General features: G+C 44.6%; 1 protein-coding gene across 1 annotated transcript in view; it reads left to right on the forward strand.

Annotated features, from left to right (window-relative positions):
- LOC8032287 (inaD-like protein) overlaps positions 1 to 19,862 on the forward strand; it is a 38,894-nt gene extending 19,032 nt beyond the window's left edge. The window contains exons 7-9 of the mRNA XM_029976165.2: positions 1,169 to 1,288; positions 11,920 to 12,086; positions 19,586 to 19,862. Of these exons, the coding sequence (XP_029832025.2) occupies positions 1,169 to 1,288; positions 11,920 to 12,086; positions 19,586 to 19,862 (564 nt within the window). The remainder of the gene's footprint in view (positions 1 to 1,168; positions 1,289 to 11,919; positions 12,087 to 19,585) is intronic.
- Positions 19,863 to 22,872: the final 3,010 nt, after the last annotated feature.

Here is a 22,872-nt window from a genome sequence, read left to right on the forward strand (position 1 = left end):
GCGCTAACCCGCCGCAACTAGGGATTTTACCACAATCAACCTTATTGCCGTGATGAGGCACATTTGCCGCTGCATGATTCACTTTATCAGAGAATAGTATCAGCTGCGCGGTCGGACTTCAAGTGAAACCGAGCATAGAAGAGGGGTTTATGACAAGCTTCCGAAGGCTGGGCACCCTCCTTATAGGCCTCCTGCGTTAAAGCTTTGAACAAACTGTGGCGCCCTCATTTTGGGTTGTGCAAGCTCACCTTATTGGACCTCGCACTACTTGTAGCGTCTTCTTTCGCAATTTTATTCTTTAGAGCTGTAAAATGTCCCTTATTTCCGGGTGATAACATGAAAACAATTCACGTCCCAGCATTTGAATGAATGTTGTAGTTTTTGTTTTTTTTTGTCCTTCTTCTTTTTGAACGCGTGATACGGCGTTTTTTAGATCACGCCCTTAGCGTCTTAGCTTTAACCTGTGCTCCGATTAAGTTAGCATTTTTTTTTTGTTACTTTGTATTTTTCTCGTTATCGCGTTCCGCACCAGAGCAGGCACGCTTCTACATCTGTGGCAGTTTGAGACTCCAGACTAGGAGTTTGCACTACCAAAAACAAGTCCTAAAAAGTCCTTTGTTCTCAGCGCCCCGTGGGCAACGCAAGAGACCAATAGACAACCGAGGTCCAGTGATATCAGTGCTTAATAATTGATGGGGTACTAACCTATAATCACAAACCGTAGATCCCGTTAGGCCGTAGATCCCATTAATTTTCCGGCGTTGGTTCCATTAATTTTCCGCTGCGGTGGAAGGGGGAAATCGGCAGATGATTTTTGGTGTTGATTTCTTTTAAGCTATTGATATATTTGAAGGATCTGCTTTGGGCGGACGCTGAAAACGTTGATTATCGCTTAAACAAAACTAATATAACCTAGAAACTTTAGTAAAATAAAGGAGGGCTTCGAAAAAAACAGTCGTCCTAGACCAAAAACGTAAAAAGAAATGTTGTCTTTAAATTTAAATTGATCTTCTTTTAATTTTATACATTAAAGAATATTGATTGTCGTGTTTCAGTTTCAGCCGATTTTTTGTTTTCATACTGACGGATATTTTTCGGTGTTTTTTCGGTTTGAACCGGAAAGTCAACATCCTAGTTAGAGCACTTTGCATTGTTTCGTCAACTTCAGCAACCAGGGAGCATAGCAGCACGCCACGGAAGAAGAATTATGCAAGGGGACCAGATCCTGGAGATCAACGGGCAAAACGTGCGGGACAGCAATCAGAAGGACGTCGCTCAGATGATACTCGTGAGTTGGATATCCTATTAAGAGTCGGATCGGTTTCAATTCAGATGCTGTACTCACTGACAGCTGAAAGTCCCATTTACTCACTTGCGTTCGCTTACGACCGACTTCTTGGGATCTCTTACGACGAGAGAACACACCGGCACGCTGGCCTAAGAGGTAACCCTGGAAGTGCATGTCACAAGAACGAAGGTTCTGCGGTATTTCCAAGACCAGATTTATGTACTACCAATGAGAAATGGTTGTTTATAACATTAACAAATGTTTAAGAGCCAGAAAAATAACCCGCAAAAGAAATAGGAAATCTACGGGACCACCAAGTGTTGCACAGCTACCGGGTAGGTGGGGCTGTGGTATGTTATATCGTCGTAAGAGATTTTAAAAGGTATCAATGCGCGCGGTCCTAAGTTATAAGAGACCACTTCTGAGATAGTCTGTCTATGGTCATAACCTAATCCATGGGCTCTATGCTTCCTAAAAAGCAAACATTACATTTTTGCGCGGCCGATTTCTACATTAAGGCCGGTATCAATGATCGACACCAGCTGGCACCATTTGGCAAGGAAGGGCAAAGTCCTGCCCTTTCTTGTGTAAGGGCGCTTTCTGGTGTCAGCAATAGTTGCGAGGAAATCGATTTTTGATACCGATTTTAAAATAGAAATCGGCTACGCATTATTGCATTGTTTCTTGTTTTGTTTTTTTAAGGAAGCTTAGAGCCAATAAATTAAGTTATGACTATAAATAGACTATCGAAGAAAGTGGCTTAGTGCCTCTTTAAGGCAGAAAGTCGTAAGCAGTCGCAATTGTGTGAACCAGCTTTAAAAAACAAAACGAAAAACAGGGTGCTGCTGAATGCTTTTACGCCCCTTGCTTTTTAAATTTGTCTATCGACGTTCTTATCAAATAAAGCCGCAATTGGATTCGTTGCGGAGCGACAAAACGATCATTGCGACTCGTCACACCCTGCCTATCTTAAGCTGTCAGTGGCTATCGGTCAACACACTGTTTACAAGCAAGTAAGCGATTCCCCGCATCAGATGTGGGAATTACGCATGCGCATAAACCAGATTACGGTGAAGCGAAGCGTCTGCGCATGCGCACTGCCGACAGCAGCGCCCCCGCAGTGCGGCGACGTCAGAGGGTTGAGTTAGTTCATAGCGCCGACTTTCAGAAAGGAGACGAAAATCCAATCTATTTCTGAAGCCTGGTTCACAGATTTTCCGTTTGACTGTGAAGGCCCGTTCACACTTTTGCGACGTCTTATTACAACGAGAGGACACACTGGCGCCATCTATCGGGTAGCAATGTAAACTTGGCGGTCCGGCAAATTTTCTATTTCTCTCGCGCAATATCCTTTCTTTCTTGGCTCGAAAAACTGTTTACAACGTTATAAACGAGCCTTTCTTATAGGTATTACGCACATTTGACCTCGGAAATACCGCAAAACCTTCACTCTTAGGAAATGCAGTTCCAGGGTCACCACATAGATGGCGCCAGCGTGCCAGTGTGTTTTCTCGTCCTAAGAAATTTCAAGACGTTTAAACAAGTCTCGTCTTTCTCGGCCGTACTCGGTTGCAAGAGTGTGAACGAGCCTCGACCGATTGGGTTACAACCGCTTGTGACTGCTTACGACGAGATGGCACACTGGTGCCGTCTATGGGATGACCCCGAAACCCTTTCAATCTCCGTAAATGTCCTACTTTTTTTTTCTCACGCGTCAGTATTTTAACGTGGGCTCAAAACAATTCTGACGATGTTATAATTGCGACAATTTCTTGTAGATGGTGCATAGACTTCGTCTCTAAAATCTGCAATGCTTCAGTCTTGTTATACGCAGATGGGAGGTGTTCCAGGCCTGATTGATGGATAGCACAAGTCTGCCGGTGTGGTCTCAGTGTACTTTCTCGTCGTGAACACTCACCAGCCGTTGTAACGTAGCCGGTCACAGTCAAACAGAAGTGAATAAACCAGCCCTCATCCTAACATTGAAACCATGTCACCGGTACTTAATCGTTAAAAGGGGAATGGGCTGTTACATGACCAACGAAGCTACCCGTTGAAGCAATTTTTGTGCGAAAAGTGGAGAGGAAAGTTCACCTCTTAGAAATCGCAACCTAGCTTTTAAAATAACCTAATTGTGTAACACGGTGATCATTAAATGGCTGTCCTCACAAGGAGCTGCCGTTGAACCCTTTTTTTATGTGCGGCTGGAGCGCCGTTTGTTGTTTTACAATTACCTGATACCTTATTCTGAGGGCCTTTGCAGATTTGACGAGCCTGGAAACCTTCATGACGCAGTTATTTACTTTGACGGTGCATTTTTTTTTCTCGAACCCGAATTTGCGGTTGTGATTTCCGCAGAGGTCAGTGGTCTGTTGCAAGTTAAGAATAGCGTGACATTCCCCTTCCCAAAGCTCTCTGCTCGCTATGATTGGTGATTTCCTCCTGTCCACTCGCTTCGTCTCTAGCGTTTGCTTTGCAAAAGTTGAAAACATGGAGGGTTTTCTAGGAGGAGATTGTATTGCCATTTTTAACCTGCAACAAACTACAGTTGCCAAATATTCGGGGTCACACGGGAAACGTACGCACGACGCACGATGTTAAACCGGTTGGTTTCGAACTGCACACAAAATAAGTTGACAATGCCGCAGATATCAGGACCTCAGCAATGAGTGGACGACGTTACCTGTAGTGCCATTTAGAAGACCAGACTTTTTTCCGAAAACCAAAGTTAGTGCGCAAGAGAGACTAATCTCGTTCAAATGTTCATGTATCCATTCGCCTTTTTTTAAGTGTCGTTGCAATGCATTTGAATTAATTTGTCGTGTGCACTATGTATGTTCACGAATTTGACCGGAGGTGTCGATCGTGTGTCGAGCATACCATCAATTCCATTAGAAGCGCCTTGAAAAAAAATAAAAAAGAGGTGTGAGAATATAAACCCGATGGGGGGTAACATTATAAGTAATAAATTGAGGTAGGTTCATAAAATTTGGAAATGAACCTTAGTTGCAAACCTTATATATATATATATATATATATATATATATACAACGGGCATGGTGGCGGGCATGTACAATACTTTACGAAGAATATCGGCACGTGGTAAGAGTAGTAGAAGACGTAGTGCATAATTTGCAGGGTGCTTTACAAAACGTGAGCCAAATTGTTCCGCCGAAAAGTACGCGTCCCACTAAAAAATGTTCTGCCGAAGAGCCCATTTGGAGATATTAGTAACCATCCGTAAAATTCGTTTAATATTTATATTCTAGTAATTACCTTTTTAGTTATTGAATTCACAGATGTCGTTTTAAGTGTAATGGTTTTTAGCATGATCGAGATCACTGAATCAACTCATTTTGGAAATACGAGGCGCGACCCAGAAGTTCCGGGAATAGTTTTGTAGCGTAAAAAGAAAGGGCAGAACGGTGATGCGCGCGTAGCTGTTGAAGGTAGGGACCTCTAAGAACGGCTGGACATCAAAGAAAGACTAAGATAGTAGGGCGACCTTGCTTGACCTCTCTTCGTCTTCCATTGATGTCCTGTCGTTCTTCAAGCTCGAGGGTCACTCAAAACGCTTCGCGCGACTCGCCGTTTTTTCTTCAAGCAAGCTGAGTCAACTGAAAGGCCTCTGTTCTATATTTATTAAATTTGACGGAGAATCGATGCTCGCTCTTCCTTCTCATCGCAATCAATGGTGAAATTGCAGGCGTGCTTGTGCATGCGATCACAAAGAACTTGTGTAGCACAGCCAAGAATGTTCTCAGAACAACACCCTTTGGCACGATAACTTACGAAGATCCCTGCCTTCAACAGCTGCGTGCGCTTCGCCGTGCTAACCTCTCTTTTTACGCTACAAAACTATTCCCGGAACATTTGGTTCCCAGCTCGTATTCGTAACTTTCAGCGATGCTCGTACAGCGGTGTAAGAATCGCGCTCCCTAGCTCCTGAATGATCGACTTCACAATAAAGGTGCTTGCCTACGCCTTCCTGACGTGAAAAAATAAAGTAAGGCTCTAATACTGCTCGTGTATAGCAAAACTAGGATCACTTACGCATCGCAGGTCCAGTCTCGGACTGCTCTTCTGTGACGATGATCCAGACGAAAGCCATTTTGATAGTCGCCAGTGCGCCCCTATAACTTAATAGTTGCGAACAGCATTATACGACGTTTTGGTAAAACGCTTAATTTGGATGCGTTTCTAGGTTTCGGCTTTCCATCGGAGCGTATATTTGAGCCATCGGTCCTGCCCCCATGGCCGAGGTGTGCAGTTAGCGCTTTGCCTCCCACCTAGGAGGGGAGGGTGTGTGTAGCATACTTCGTCGAATATAACATTCTACTTAGTAAGCTCGATTACTATGGTTTTCCATGTCTACCTTTATGACTCCTTAATTTATATTTGAATCACCGCTTTCAATTTGTTAATATATCTGGAAATTCATCTGATCAGAAACTTTTATGTTCAGGTGTTCCACAGGGAAGCATATTAGGGCCCCTTCTTTTTAACCTACTCATCAACGATACGTTGAATGTGGACCCTATTGCTACATTTGGAATATACGCTTATGTCACCACCATATTTTTTCCTCCTCGAACAGCGATGAACTTGTAGATGCTGTTATTATTATTTGATTGAGGTTAGGGACATGGACAAGGGATAACGGACTACGCATTAACACTGATAAAACAAAGTCCATTATTTTTCGCCCTAAAAATAAACAAGTATAATACCCTACAGATCGTATTTAATTCAAGTCCTATAAAAATTGTAAATAATTTTGAAACGCTCTGTAAGCTTTTTCTGTTATTATATCATGAAACAGTCATATTAATTTGGTTTTAAAATTGTCACGTGTTGTCGATTTGACTTAATGCCACAGCTCAACCTTTCCAATTGCAGATAAAATAATTGCTAATAATACGTTAGTTTTTCCCCGCGTAAGTTATTGCAGCCTCGTCCGGGGTACAACTACGAAAACCAATCTTAAAAAAATTTGCCGTCTTCAGAAAAAAAAAATTGAGAGCTATCTAAGTGCCCCTTATGATTATCACACTGAGACCATGTTCAGTAATTTGCGAATAATAAAAATGCATAACCTACACGATTTTAGACTAATCATCATTATCAAAAACGAAAAAAGAGATGAAACTAATTCTAGCAGAACTATAGCTTGATCAGAACAAAATACTATAATTTACGTGACCCGCCACATTGAATATTGGAAGGTTCTTAAATGCAGATCAAATTATGGACAACCAATGACTAGGTATATAGATCCCAAGTTTCTCAACAGCTGTATAGAGAGAAATATAAACCTTGAGTTACTTTCCGTTAAGCAGTGGCGCTCTTTTTTTTATGTTTGAACATATAATGTGGACTTCATACCTGCTTAATTATTGTTAGTCTTAATCCTGTAATGATGTGTTTTTGTGTGTAATGTGTACTGCGTGCACAAAGTGATTTGTACCACGACCGATGGGGCTCTGGGCTCGTCGAACTTCGTATTGAAGCTGTTTCTCGACCGCTTTACCATTTTATAGTGTTTATTTTTAATGGAAATATACACTATTATTTCCGTTTCGCGACTCGGCCACGGGACGGCGACACCGCCGGCGCAAAGGTGCGCTCCGGTAGGAGACCGAAACCTGGAAACGCGTCCAAATAATGCGTGTTTTCGGAACGCCGGAAAATACTGCACAAGCCTTCTATTACTAGAATAAGTTGATATAGTAGTTTTCTGTGATCCTGAGCAAGCTCCTAACATATGCCATACCTACCAATTCACTAATTGAAAAATTAATTACTTGAAAGTAATTATAAACTAATCATATGGAACGTTACTAATTCTGACAAATGAGCGCTTTGGCAGGAACCTTACGACATAAACCACATTTTATAATGCGATGCTTAATTTTAGCAAAAATGATTTCGTTCGCGTTTCGTGAAACACGCTGTAGACAGCGCATGTAGAAAGCGGTTGCAGTGGCCGTTGGCGCAGAGGTGCAGCACCTTGACTTTGAGGAGAGAGGTTCTGAGCCGACTCCTAGCTGGTGCGGATGATATCGATTTTTTTTTTTTATAATATGCTGATGAAACAGTTCCGTTTATAGCAGTTCTGCTCCAACCGGGAGGTAGCCCAGTTTACCAGCATTAATCTTTCCCAGGTGGCATCCAAAATGACATCTTCCAAAACTAACTGTTTTTTTTTTTGTTTTTTTTTTATGTGGCGGATTTTGAAAGTAGATTCCAATGTCTGCCAAGCACTAAACAAAGAAGAAAAAAATAAAGCTACCCTCGGTGGATGTATTTCTGGATGCCACCTGGGCGGTGTGGGGTAAAGTACATCCAAAAGGTACTTCAAGTATAGTACGAAATAAATGAGACGTGATGTACTTTAAGTAAAGTATTAAGTAAACTAGGTGCAACGTACTTGAAGGAAAGTACTTTAAATACAATGTACTTTCAAAGTAAAGTACAAGTATTTTAACACAATCTTTCATGATGCCCTTTCGTTCCCCTATAAAGTGATTTTTTTAACTGGTATGCATTGCCCAGGGGTAATCAGGGGTGCATGGACTATTTTTAAAAACAGCGGCGAGCATTTGGTAAAGTCAAGTGGCCACAGAGTAGTTATTTTCAGGAATAGAACCGAATTCAGAAGTCCCTCTTCTGAAATTGACGTCCCTTTCACTGGATTGTTGCACTAAGGGGGCTAAATGTACGAGGAGAGAGCATGACGCCAGCCCCGCAGCTTCCGCAAGCAATCCTTTCACAGAGGAGTGTCCTCTCCTTAATGAAAAAAAAAAACTGATTGTACAAGCGCGCTGGTGATAATTAATCATAATGTGACACCTGAGATTGGGGTGCAAAAAAATTAAGGAACTTTCAAATAGAAGGAAAAGACAAAAGAGAATCTCTCAAAACATTGTGACGTTCTCCTCTGTTGTCTTTTGCTTTGACTTGAAAATTAGTCTCAGGTGATACATTCTCATGTCTCAGGTCAAACCTCCCTCAGGTGATACATTATGATTGATTTTGCTGTCCTAATATTTTAAACCTCCACGCTTGCGCTGACCAAGCAAGATGTAGCGAGAGTTCAAAAAGCTACGGGAAAGCCACCCCCACAACAAATGGAGCGATGCGTCGTCTGCTCGCTTTTCTGGCAAGAGTAGAAAATCCCTCCCAGTATTTCTTCGGAGTTGACAAAGTATCATCTCGTGATACAAATTTAACAAAACCAAATTCGGGGAATGGCCTTCGAAGTCGGGAATTGTACTTTGCTCAGAAAGTACAAGACAAAAATACTTTAAGTAAAATACAAGCTCTTACTCAGAGAATGTACTTAAAGCAAAGAATAAGTTTCCTAAACCTACTTATAGTAGTACTTTAAGTACAATGTACTTGAAGTACTTCCCAACACTGCACCTGGGAAAGATTCACGCTGTAAAGGTTGGCCTCAGCCGTGGTCAGCTTCTCTGTATCGCGGCGGAGCACAGCGAGCTCAGATGCTACATCCGCAGTGGCTATGCTGTCACCCAGTCTCGTGTTTTGTGGCATTCTGGCTGCACCGCGCTCTGTCCACGTGCTTACTGACTTCGTCCTTTTCTACGCGGTAGTAACACAACTTCTACATCTTCAACATTCGACGGACGGATACCCCGCGCATACTCAAACTCGGAACTCGACGGACCAGTGCCGCCACCCCTCGGAAAGCCGAAGAATTATTTCTCCCCAGCTTTCCTAGGACGCCGCAGGTCGGCGCCACATCCCGCCCAGTTTAGGTGGGCACCCGTGCCCTAGCCCAGCCGGCAGTCGCGCGGGCTTTCCGCTTTCTCCCCTGTTTCGCCGTTCCAACTCGATGTTGATGAGGTCACACGCGATAAAGTTGTGGTATCTGCAACGAAAATTATTTTTGTTATATTAAAAATTCACTCTTCGCGAATTCAGTATAAGTGGAACTTGCGCAACGCTTTACTGCTGCGTTGTTTCTTGTGTTTTGCTCTTTTTTTTTGTTTTATACTTTTTTTATATAAAAAGTGGTTGCCATCAGGTAGCTATCGCGTTAAATATTCAAAGCCGCACCATTTTGGCAGTGCACTTCGGGAATGTGTTGCACACAAGTGCCGCGACAGCCTCCGGTGTGGACTCGGTTCCAATTACACACTCCGGTCTGGAAGCCATGCCCACAGCATAGCAACAATCACTTTTACTAGATGGGTGTAGTAATATTAGTAATATTAATAGTTTTCTGTCGCACAACGGAAAAGGTATCTCCAAAATCTGTAAAATGACGCACTGCAACTTAATTACAATCCCTGTTTTGAGTGCAATCCAAGTTAGATCACTATGAAACAATTCGCCAACACCTTTGCTTAGAACGAGGCAACGTTTCACGTTTCAACGTCAACGTTTCAACTGGGAGAAAACCCGCGGAAAGACAAACGTCTCTCTTACCCAAACGCTCAATTTCCGTCGATCAAAGCGCCAACCTTCCTGCACGCTGCGGTACTTTTTCGCAATAGCCGTTCAATGCAAGGTGATTTGCACTATGGGAGGCGAGCCGAGAGGGAGGGGTCTTTGCACCTAGACGTTAAGGTCTATGGTGATTGCGGTTAAACATTTAATGTGTGATGGTGTACTGGGCGAGTACTATATAGTCTGTTCCAATGGGGGTGACGAGATGGGGCTGATAACGTATTTGAAGATGTGACTGAGGTCCGTGGTCTCTTATAGACAAACACGCTGTTTACAAACAAATCAGCATTTTCGCACATCAGGAGTGGGCATAGCGCGTGCGCAGGAACCAGACTCGCTCAATGTGAACCGTATACATATCCGCTGTGCCGAACGCAGCGCCACCGCAGAAACGTGACCTCAGAGACACGTGTTGGTCTACAAGGACCACGGTCCTCAGTGCCGTGAGTCGGGCGCAGACGTCGCCTCCTGGCTTAAGTCAGTGGTCTAGCGTGTCGGGCCTTTGCGGCGGTGGAGCTGTCCGTGTCAAGGCCGTCACGCTTTAAGTGAAAGTAGGCGCAGGCCCACATAATGTGCGTCACGTGACATTTGCTCGAGGCACTGCTGACCTTCCGCTAGTTTGGGGCACAAATTCAGGGTTTCTGTCGATGTTGACGCGATCTTTCGATTTCTTGAGTATAAGGATAAAAAGTGAGGAAGAGGAGGAAATGAGAGCGCGCGGGGTATGGCCGAGAACCAAGCTCTGGTTGGAACGATTAGTAAGTAGAAGCAAAGGCAGCTGTTCGAACGCGAACGCCGAACGCCGGCGATCAGCGTTCGAACGCGTTCGGGTGAGTAAGACAAAGGCAGCTAACTTTGCGCCTACCCACTAATGACTCCAATTAGAGCTTCGTGTTCTGATGCCCGCCGCGCGCTCTCACCTCCTCCTCTCCCTCAGTTCCTCTCTGTATATGCAACTCTAGCAAATAGGACGGCACCTAGCGGGAAAACACTGAGCTGAACGGAAGAGGTTTTTTGGCGATTTCTGCTCGTCTTTTGTGGCTTCCGGGACAACATTTTGTCGGCGGTTGGTGGGATGAAACAGTTGTCCCAGTCACTCTGTTGTTACTGTCTTATGAGCGCGTTGCCCAGGCTATGAGCACATAGTATACATAGACACTTTTGAGCAGCTGCGAATAGGTGCCGCCATAACAGACCTTCAGTTTTTGTCTCCTCTTATTCTGCTTACTTCACTTTATTATTACCATAGCAGGCAAGGTTATTGCCATTTAGAACCTATTGTGTCCTTCGACCCATGCACTAGCGTTCGTGGAAATTCGTCAACGCCCGTTTCAGTGGCTTGGTGTCTCAATAAGACAGGAGATCAGCAATGGCGGCTGTAATCCAGCGCGTGTGCAAAGCGTCTATATGCGCTGTCGCGTGAACCAGACATCGTGCGTTTGTCAACGTTCAGCAGCCCCGTCGTCCTTCCATTGCTTCTCCGAAGAAGGTCAAGCCTCTGGAGGCTCGCTTACGACAACACATCGCCGTGGGTTCGAAACGCATTGAATAGAAATCGGGGCTACCCATTTTGTGGCCAATGCTCGCCTGTTGAAACTCAAACGTTGTGCGTTCGAGCTGGGACATTATACGGTACGACCTGTCTTGTATAGACCGCCATATTTGCCCCATAGTTGCGCCCTTTATAGGTCGCTAGAATCGCGAATAGAGCCAGGGGGATTGCACTTCCAGTACGTAGATGTCTGAGGAGCACCACCGGATGCCTCCGAAGGCACAGGTTGGCGGGGTCGACATCCTCGGCGTGTCTGCCCTTCAATCGTTTCCTGAGATGGGCCTTGGCATCATAAACTAACCCGAGTATAGGTCGTTCATAAACGCCATGGACAGATCGCAAAAACTGAATTTATCTAGTAGCGTAGACACTAGTGTATAGGATATGCTCGTTGGCCATCCGTGTTGCGTTGCTATACTCAAACCGGTTGCCGGGAAGAGTTTTAATATTTTATTAACGTAAATATTTGTGCAACAATCTTGCCACTTTTAGTATTGATGTTATTAGAAAACTACGTCTGAGGATTCTCGTATTAGACAAACTAATATTTGATCACCATATCTTTTAACGCCACTTATTTTCTTTAACGCTTGCTATATTGAAGAACATGGACGGCGCCATTGTGCTCCTATTGGGCCGGGTGCCCAGCCTGACGTCCGCCATCCAGGACTGGGCCCGCAAGAAGGCGCAGCAGTCCCTCCGTACCAGGACCTCCACCTGGTCTTCGTACACCGGCAACAACAAAGAAAAACTGCAAATACAGAGGCCAAGGTAAGGGACGAAAGATGACCGTCTCGAGAAGCACTCCTGTGTGTCTTGCGGCTGCGTCACACATCCGCATTTACTTGCAACCGAGGGAAGGCCCATTCACACACTTCCGTTTGACTACTGTCCAGGACAGACTGAGACAAGACCAGTTTTTAAGACTATTGTGACGGCTTAAGACCGACTCCGCAGCAGCGCTTCTGGTTTTAAGCCGTCGTAAGAGGCTTAAAAACCCCTCTTGTCTCAAGACCCGTTCACAAACTTGCGTTCGAAGCGACCACTATGCTTACGAACGAATGCAACCGCTGCGACTTCAACGACAACTGTGCACGACGTTTACACACACATGAAACCGCATGCAATCATGCGAATCAACAGCCAATGAGAAACGAGCTTCAGCTCTTTCTTCTAGCCAATAGTAAGCAATCCAGCTACGCTTACACATGGCGGACGGTTTCCTGCCAAGCGCGAGGTCCTCACCCGAGCAGCCGGAAGTTTCGGCCACGGCGTACAGTGACGAAGATTTGCTGTGCGCCTACAATAGCCGTGTAAAGGCTGGTTCAGACATCTGAAACAAACCCGTCATCCACGGCTGCGGCTGTTGTGACAAGAGCGACCTGAACGACCGTTCTGCGTCACGCGTACACTCCTGCAACCACTGCCACAAGCGCAGCGGGTCGGCAGCACGGCGACCGCCTCTCCCCCGCCGTCAGCTGTTTCAGCGGTGCCTCTAAAAAGAAGGGGACGCGCTGCCACTCACTTGCGTAACAGAAAATGGACAGACCGTCTACGATGACCTTAAACTTTTTTCTTTTTTTTTCAGGATACGCTTGCAGGGTAGTGCATTAAAAAAAGGAAAAGATGCAGTACGCCGTCTTGCACGATCACCACTTTAATACACGACATTTCCAATAGTACAAATCCTGCCAATCGCCTTTTCTAAGATCATAAAAGACGATGTAATTTTATCAGCGATATAGCAACGTAGAAATATAATTTCGTGATCAGATCGACGTTGCGAGCGTTCAGGATTGCTAATACTAATCACCTTTCAAGGGTGATGAAAACGCGTGAAAATTCGCATCCTTTATACGGTACGCACCAGTAATACCTTGAACTTGAGCACACGCATGGAATGCGCCACCAATGAAATCCGGGCGATGATCGAGGACACAAATGCTAAGAAAGCACCACTGTAGTCGAAGTAAACAAACACGACGGCACGGGCGTTTCTGCTGTCTTGAGAGTGCCGCCACGAAATCGCCGCCACGAATAGGTGGATTTTCCTTCTAGTACGTGCTGGGTTATCATAACGACACACGACGAAAATTCACAGTCAAGGATGGCGCGCTTTACGGGGAACGATGAGCTTCCACCACGCCGTCCACGTCGACGGTCACCACCGACGCCATGTTTCCAGATAGAAGGAGCCCGGCACGACCGGCATGCAATGCGCTCGACCGAGCTCTCCTCGACCTGTGATTGGTCTGTCGCTCCCGTTGTTCCCGAACGTTACAAAAAAGTTCAGCCCGGCTCAACACCTTGCGTTGCGAATGAACACGAACGAAACGACCGTTTTGGCGCTTCGTTGCTATGGTAACTCGTCGTTCTAACCGGTTGCATTCGTTCGTAAGCGTAGTGGTCGCTCTGAACGCAACTCTGTGAACGGGCCTTTAGTAGGTTATAGTTGGTCGAAAGTGTTTAAACCAGTCTGTCTTAAGTTCCCTTGTGATCGCTTGCGACGAGAGAGCACGCTGGCGCTATCTATCGAGTAAAACGAGAACACTTGGGATAATTACGACGATTTACGAACATTTTTTATAGGTAGAAGGTACATTTTATCTCGCAAATACTGCAAAAGCTTTCACTTAAATAGTTAACATGCAGTTCCAGGACTACCTCATAGATGGCGCCAGCAGGCCAGTGTGTTCTCTCGTGGTAAAAGAGCCCAAGGCTGCACAGCGCACTTGGTTGTGACCAAACGCAATATGTGAACCAGCGTAAAAGACTGGCTCACATATTTGTGTTTTAATGTGATTGACTACGCTGGAGACCAGTAGGGAAGACTTAGTTACGAGAGGACACACTGGCAGACTGGCACCACCCATTAGGTAGTCTTAGAACCCTTTCAATTAGGGTATAACTATACGGAAGGTGTTTCCGCAGTTGCGAAATAAAATCTACGCGTTATTGTGAGAAATTATATTTTATGATATTTTCAAAAAAATATTTCCAGGTAAGGGTGTAAGAATAGTGCTCTAAACGTAGGCAGATCAGAAGTGTTCAGGGATGTCCGAGGGCTGGCGCCTGCGTACTGTCTTGTCATAAGCCGTCACAAAAGGTGGTAACGCAGTCGATCTGACAGTCAAACGCAAATGTGTGAGCCAGCTTTTACGGGTTATTTTCCCGTGGCTTCGACTTTGTGGTTTGTTCTCTCTCTTTCTCTCGCTCTCATTGTGTCTACTGTCTAGCGGCTCGCCAAGCTTACTTCCAGCTTCGAGAAGATGCCTCCTTATGAATTCACCGACGCTTTGACTCGAGACTTAGCTTCGACAGTCATAAGTGGAGCTAGGTATGTTTACAATCACCAAGCGTGATTTAAAGGTTACTCCACCGCGTCATGTCAACAAATAATGGCGTTTTTTCCGTGGCTCCGACATCTGTATATGCAGATGCACAAACAAAACAATTTTATTACAGCGGAGCTGTTAAGGGCTAGTTTCCCCAGGATTGTGTCCGCCAGCAAATAAATGTCGGCACAACACTCCGGACAGCTACCGCCATATATAAGCGGCGGCAGCAAATAGACAACAGGCTTGCCGGTTGTCTGTTTGCCGCCGTCGCTCAAAGATGGCGGCAACCTTTCCAGCCTTTCCACTCTGGCTTGCCGACCTGCGGCCTTTTATCATTCCCATCATAGTAAAGCTTCGCTGGACTTCCTTCTTCACCAAAGCGGAGAGGCTGAAAGTGTTTTTTTTTTTTTATTAGTATCTAAAATTGCATCGCAATCTTAAGAAAAAAAAATAATCTATGTGATCCATTTAAAGTGTCATTGCACAATAGGATTCATACGGTGTAGATGATATGATCTTACTGATCGTCCGCATCGTCGGAATCATGTAGTACATGATGTCATGTTACTGGGCATCTGCACCGTCGAAATCATATGGTATATGATGTGACCTTACTGATCATCTACGCCGTTGGAATCAGGTGGTATACGCCTCGCAAGTGGGCTCATTTTCGTCTTCTGCGCATGAGAAAGGAAGTAGCGGTGACGTCAGAACGCCGAGTCCTGATTGGCTAATCGCGACCCCCTATTGAGCGTCGTCTGCTCCTTTGCAACGTCGTCTGCTCGCAACATCGTCTGCGTCTGTCTTACCTTTCCTGCGACTTTCGGAGCGAACTCGACTTGGCCTTTAAGGGAGGGCAGACGAAATAACTCGAGCGGTACGTTGTTTTCGTCTAACAACTAGCAGACGCGCATCAAGGAGGGAAGTCAAAGGACTTACTGGCGAGGTGTCCCGGGGCGCCGAGGTTTGTTTGCTCAGTGTCCGCAAGTTCCCTCCCAAATACTTTTTACCTCCATTCGTGTGCGGCGAGACCCCTCACTCTTTAACGGCGCCGGCGGGTTGGCGCAGTTAACGTCGCCTGCTTTACGTCTGCTAGTCAAAGCGATGGCTGCTTTACCTTTCCTGCGTCTGTCGGAGATTCGCCGCTTTTTCACCGGCGAGAGTCACCGTTGCCTCGGGAAACAAGGAGATAACAAGAGGAAGAAATTGACCTCTTAATCTAAAATTGAGTTCAGCGATCAAACTATAACACGGGAAGGGTTCACAAGGGTCGCGCGGGCATATTCCATTCAGCACGTCAGCCGGTCGTGGGCAGACGGTCGCCGAGTCGCGGAGTGCCTGCTAGGCCTAACTGCCCAGCTCGTTTGGTCGCGTTCGGTGGAATCGTCGCCGTTGGAGCTTTTCCCCGGTGTCTGTGGATCCAGCGTTCTTGTTCGTCGTGCTCTGTTTCAAGTAATTTTTACTTTTTTTTTTTTTTTGCTGCTTGAAGTCAGGACGCGTGAGAAGCTCACGTAGAAAAATAAACGTCCGTGGGTCGTCGCGACCGCGACGCAGTCGGCCATGCTGACTTGATCGTAAGAAGTGCGTAAGACAGCTTCGGAGCTGTCGTAGGATTTCGCCGTAACCTGCGCAAAACTTACGAAAATTTCGTTTCGTGAATACGAATTTGTTCTTAAGTTTTGTCTTACGCACATTTTTGGCGTAAGATCGCTTCGAGAATCTGGCCTCTGCACTTCCGAAAGTCGCAGGAAACGTAAGACAGACGCAGACGACGTTGCGAGCAGACGACGTTGCAAAGAAGCAGACGACGCTCAGATAGGGGGGCTCGATCAGCCAATCAGGGCTCGGCGTTCTGACGTCACCGCTACCCCCCTGCGCAAGGAGCAGACGAACTTGCCCTCCGCATAGGATGTGATTCATAGAGTTATTATAATGTGTGCTAGGGCTTCAACTGGCGCGAGAGTGCTGTTGCAAATCGAAGCACGGCAAAAATCGAAAATTGACTTCCGGTAATGCATTTTTATGGGGAAACGTGAGTGCATTTTCTCCCTGCGCTTGATTATACGAGCAGATATGGCAAATACCTCGTATGTACTAGATAGGAACTATTCTCAGTCGTGCAGACGAAAATATTGGTTAGTTACGGCTCTGTTCATTCGAATTCACGGCATTAAACACAGTGCTAAAACAGCTTCATACATGCATTTATATACGTGCACTGTCGGACACTGTCAGCGCGCACACAACGTCGGCGCTTTTCAGCGTGGGGGGATATACGCGCCAAACGAACGAAGGACCTCTGGAAAAACAAGAGAGACGGCAAAAGGTGCGCAATAACACTGGATCAGTAACTTTATGTGCGTGTAGACGATCAAAATTTATTGAAGGTCAAGTGATATAGTTTGATTTGCAGTAAATAAGTAATGCTTTATTCTTTCTGCTCATGAATATGTGCAAAGATGCTTGTTCTGCGTTCAAAACATCATCCGCACGTTCCAAATATTGGAAAATAGGGAGACGCCCGACAACCAGTGCCCGATATAAGCAGTGCGGTATAAGGAATAATGAAAAGATAAGAAACACCTTTCATAACCTACGCACCTTATAATTTTCGCTTTGAATGTGTTTAAACGCTCGTAAAGGTGCACAAAGTGGTGATTTTGATATATTGGCAGGACGGCCGTATTAGGAATAAATAAGCGCCACCGCAATGCTGGCGAACCTTGAACACACTTTACATTAATTTTGACTGTTGTTTTGCTTAGATTTCTCGCTCATTTTACACCCCTGTTATGGAACAGGGGTTCGGGCCCTAAATATAGCGAAGTTTAACACCGGTCACTGGGAAAGAAAAATACTGTAACTAACTAAAACATTTACACTTTTACAATGATCATAAAGATGCATACTATGATGACCGAAATAACAAAATGTATCCGTGTTATTTTCCGACGAAGAGACGAAATGCACACGCGTTTTTCCATTTGAATACGTAGGAGCACCGCAAAAGTAGACTGGCTGCTGTCTGGCTGCTTCAATAGGCCGATGGCACCAAGCGAATTGCGCAGGCGCGCGCATTCCGGATGTATTGCCGCCGCCATGCTACTTGTAGTCATCGGCTTCCGGCTTCCCGGCTGATTAGGGCTGATGTGGACGTACATCATAGTTTGGGAAGCCCTGGTATAAGCCATGGATTCTCCTGCATGTCTGTACTTCATTAGATTGTGTTGTTTGTGATGCCTTTGTTCGTCATCAAGCACAGAAAAACAGTTTCAGTCTTCTTATCGCTTTAGAATAATTTTGTCGTCTGCTTCGCCGTCGTCTGCTTCTTCGTCTTCGTGAACGCGCGAGAACCCACTGTGTTTTTCCCATTGCGACCGCGGGAAAAACACCGACGCCACTACTCTCTCGAGCACTCCGGCTGCTCCGACATCTCAATAAACTTGGAAACAAGTGAACATCTACTTCAATGTCAAAGAGCACAAAATTGGAGGGACCATCGGCTCGGTGTAGCGCTGCGGAACAGCGTCAAATCTGACGGTGGAATACTGACCTTTGTAGTGCACTGAATTGGGCATAACTTTTAATCGGCAATGAAGTAAGGCGAGCTAAATAGGCACTCTCGGGGAGTGATACTTTTCTAGAACTCGTTTTATTCTGGTTGAGAGATTTTGGGACAGAGTACAGATGAACTGCGGGGAGACGTCTGCACACAAAGAAGAAACGATCTACGAAAACATCATGCCTGACGCGCCGTAACAACTCGCATTTGTCAGAATGAACCAAACATGCGAGATAGCTGAAAACTTTGGGTAGAGATGAGCTTTGGTGTACAGCTTCTGTTCAGTTTTATTTTGTTTGCGCAAGTTCTGAACGGCAAGAGTTGCCCGATGGTGAATGATTTTTTCTGCTGTCTCAATTGGTGTTAATACAAAATGGATCAGTAACGACAGCAGAATCAGGTTGTGGCATAATGGCCCACCACATAGTGGATCCGGTTCGTTCGCTACCTTTTTTGGCGGTAGTGTTGTACTCCTAAATTGCATTGTGAAATGTTTTCACGTTTTGTTAAAAATGAAATTTAAAAAAAAAATTTAAAGAAATATTTTTTTATTTATATTTTAAGTTACACATACCGAGAGTCGCTGCTCTTTCTTTAGTGATAGTCCCGATTTTGTGAAGCACAGTTGTGCTCGAAACATGTCGTCGCAATAACAGTTGCGATGACCAAAGTACATCTAGCAAAAATTGTAATAAAAACGGCACCCGCAAGGCAGTGCGGGGGTCCCGATTGAGATAGACTAAAGGATATACCGCTCAGGGAGATTCCAACGTACGGAACGCCTTTGGCACGCCCTACAAAGTCTCGTACACTCTAATCTTACACTCTTTAGTTAGCGTGCAATGGGGTGAATATAAATTATGAAGCACATCACGAAACAAGTGAAAACAAAACGCTTTTTCCTGCCACTCTTCTCCCGCTCTCTTTATCATTTTTAGACGATAGTTTTGAATGCGGCTTTCATTTGGGAAGAAAAATTCCGATGCCTTTTTGCCTGGTGTGGTTATTGTAGCACCTTGGCACAAAACGGGTGGAGCCACCCATTAAGAACCGTGAGTAAACGCCCGATTAAAAGACTCGTGGACACCCGAAAATTTCTAAACGCCGGGCGGACAACGCGCACTGACGCTACCGGAAAACTGGGGAGAACTACAGTTACCAGAATGCACCGCGGCAGCGGTGGCGTCTCTCAACTCCTAGTGAGATCGGCCGGAAGTCGCGTAGACACTAGCACCACTTGAAACTCTAGCGTACATTATAATAACTCTATGATCTGATTTCTTTAGTACCTGCGCCGTCTGAATCATGTGATATATAATTTGATCTTACAAATCAATTTCATTTCTTTTTCCTCCTATTTTTCGGCGCAGCCTTCCGCTCAACAACGAGAGCTACGTGGTCAGCTTCGGAAACTGCGTCACCTCCGTGCTCGTGGCAACAAGTACGCCCAGCGGCCCGGCCTCCAGGTCCAGAGACGTTAGTCCTAGCTCTTCCATACGGAGGTCGCGCCTCAGCATCGTCGCCGAGGACATCAAGCCAGGTGGCGGCGGTGGCAGTGCGGTCCGCGCCGACTCTGTGGAAGAGCAGTTCACCGCGGTCAGCCCCGACAACCCGCTACTGCCGAGCATCAAGGTGACGAGCTTCTGAGACGCCGGCGATCGCTGTGGGACGCCTTCTCAAGTACTTCTGTGGACAAAAAACAGTGATGTGGGAGGCCCTGGTTATAGGATTTCCAGATGACAGTGTAAGTTTTAGGCTGCCCAACTGTGGGTTTGGGTGATATACATATGCGTACGGAGAGATGGCTGTGGGACGCCTTCTTTAACAACTTCTGTGGACAAGAAAGAACGTTGTGGGAGGCTCTCGTCATAGGATTTCGAGATGACAGTGCAAAGTTTATGCTCACCTCCACTGTGGGTTTTTGTTGATATATATATGTATATGTGTGTATATATTCGTACGAAACTGCAATCGATTTTGTTTTTATGCATGTTTACTTTGTTTCCGATGAACCCGGATGATGGAGTAAGCACCTTCTAAGAAATTTTGTGCGTCTATTTTTTCGCAAGGCATTTGAGAGCCAATGCAGAGAGCAAGTTCGTCTGCATCCTGCGCAGGTGTTCCAACGACGTCAGAACGTCTAGCTCTGATTGGCTGTGATTGGAAGAATAGGAGGTAGAGCTCAGTGATAGATGCGTTAAGGTCTACCTACTATCCTTTCAATCGGAGCCAATCAGAACGCTGCGTTCCGAAGTCTCCGCAACCCCTACGGAAGAAGCAGACGAACTTGCGCCGTTCATAGCTGCAATCTACAAATCAAGCTGGGCGAATGACGAGGCTTGAAGTATGTTTATTTCGACCTAGAAAAAGTATAGGCTCTTTTGACATTCAGCGTGCTGAAATATCATGCTCGTTGTCACAGCGCAGGATGGTTTGTAGGCCTGGAGATATTGTTATAACTTGACATTCTCTGCGTATATTGCAGCCATTGACTCTCTCATGCGATTTGTGAGAATGTAGACGCTTCGGATTTCTAGATTGCATAATTTAAGGTATACCTCTGACATATTTCGACCAAATCAATCCTGTTTGATTTTTTGTGGTAATGTGGTTGCGTAAAACTGTCCTTGAAAGCGCGTTTTTAAGGTCTTAAAAGGTGCAGGAAACACGTCAATTTACGTTGAAAACATGCTGCAACTTCAGAGAACCTATCTACGCTTGACTTTAGGCAGGGTTGTCGATATCTGTTAGTTAGATTAAATACATTATTTTAAAAAAGTAATTTTCAACAGGCGTTCACTTTAAACAGCTACACGAAAGAACAGTGCAAATAGGAATTCTCCCGAATCCTGGGTCGTATTACTTCAATTATTCCCAAAGAATACAGTATATTTACACTTTAATCAATAAACTTCTTTCCAACCAATGTAAACAAAAATGACCTGAGCACGATGGAGTTAGTCATTTGTCTGATAAGATACATTAAAAACCTCGTGCCCAGGTTCCGATATCATCAATTATACTGCCATCTAGTGTGCTGCTTCGTGAACCCGGGATGTCTTATTTCTGTTTTAACTTAGCGTGAGATAAAAACGAGTCGTTACAATTGTTTGACTAAGACATACACACACACACAGCTCAACGCCGCTGGCCTTGTTTGCGTCTTCTACCATAAAGCAAACTTTCATTTCATTCACTGCGCGACAAGATTAGTAGACACGCCAAACGCACCTTGGTCGTAATATATCTTACACTCGAAAATCCATTAAATCGCTAACTAGGCGTAAAATTTATTTAATTTAATGATATCGATTTTGTCTTTATTTATTTATTCACAAGGAAACCTTCATTACCGTTTTGGCATTATTGTAGGGTACGTTCTGTACAGAACTTTTCTCGTTGTCAAGACTATTACTTTATTTTTATTTAGCACAAATAAAAACTAAAAGTAATATCAGACAAAACTCGCGTAATACTAAAAGTATTTATAAGAAAAACACACATAGACAAACACGCACGCACACACACACACAAACACACACGCAGGAAAGTACAAATTTACCATGAAACACCACTTTCCAAATTAGGCAAAAACACATCCTTCGGCAATTGGTTCCACTCTTCGATTGTTTTTTGGAAAAAAAAAAACGAAAAGGCAACAATATCAGTACAAAAAGAGTAGGGTCAAAATTTTGTTGGGTTGTCTACTCTTCTCGATACATAAAAAGGATCATATATAGAAATGTGTCCCTGCGGATTGGGAGACGATTGTGATATGTATTACCAAGACATTTTAACCTAAAATATTTCTTCGTTCGCTAAGTGACTCCCAATTGAGGGTTCCCATCATACTGGTGACACTCACTCCAAGTTGATAATTATTCAAAACAAATCAAGCACACTGTTTCTGAAATTTTTCAGGTTCGTCTATTAGATTATTGTAGTGGGGGTCCCACACAATTGACGCGTGCTCCATACATGGGACAATAAAAGTAAAATGCGAAGTTTCCTTCGTTTTGATTGATCCCTGTCCGAAATTTCGTCGTATAAAGTTAGGCGTACATACTGCCTTTAGGGTATCATATCTCCATGCGCTTTTGACGTTAAATTACTAGACAGCATAACATCCAAGTACTGTACACTTGATTCAGTTTTAGTCATTTTTTTATTTACTGTATAGTTAGATGAAATGAGACATATTTTTCTAGTAAATCTCATGTGCACACACTTCTTAACGCTTAGATTCATCCTTCGAGTGGAGCACCATTTGGAATTTTTTGTCCATATCGGCCTGTAAGAGATTGATATTGTTCACATACCTAATTACCCTATAAACAATGCAGTCATCTGCAAATGATCTTATATTTATTGAATTATATTGGTGATATCATTAATATATACCAGGAATAGCACAGGACCCAAGTGAGAACCCTGGGGGATACCAGAAGTGATACCTACATATTACGATTTTTCAGCATTTAGTACCACACATTGCTTTCGCTCGCTCAGGTAGTCCGGGAGCCAAGCTAATAGATTATTGTCAATTGAGAGTAGGCTAAGTTTTTAAAATAATAATTCGTGGTTCACAAGATCCAATGATTTTCTGAAATCTAGAAAAAAACAGTCAACATCGTGAAAAACGTCAACAAGAATAGTG

Source organism: Ixodes scapularis, unplaced genomic scaffold (genome assembly GCF_016920785.2).
Source record: "Ixodes scapularis isolate PalLabHiFi unplaced genomic scaffold, ASM1692078v2 PGA_scaffold12__126_contigs__length_90152505, whole genome shotgun sequence".
In the NCBI taxonomy this organism is placed as follows: domain Eukaryota; kingdom Metazoa; phylum Arthropoda; class Arachnida; order Ixodida; family Ixodidae; genus Ixodes; species Ixodes scapularis.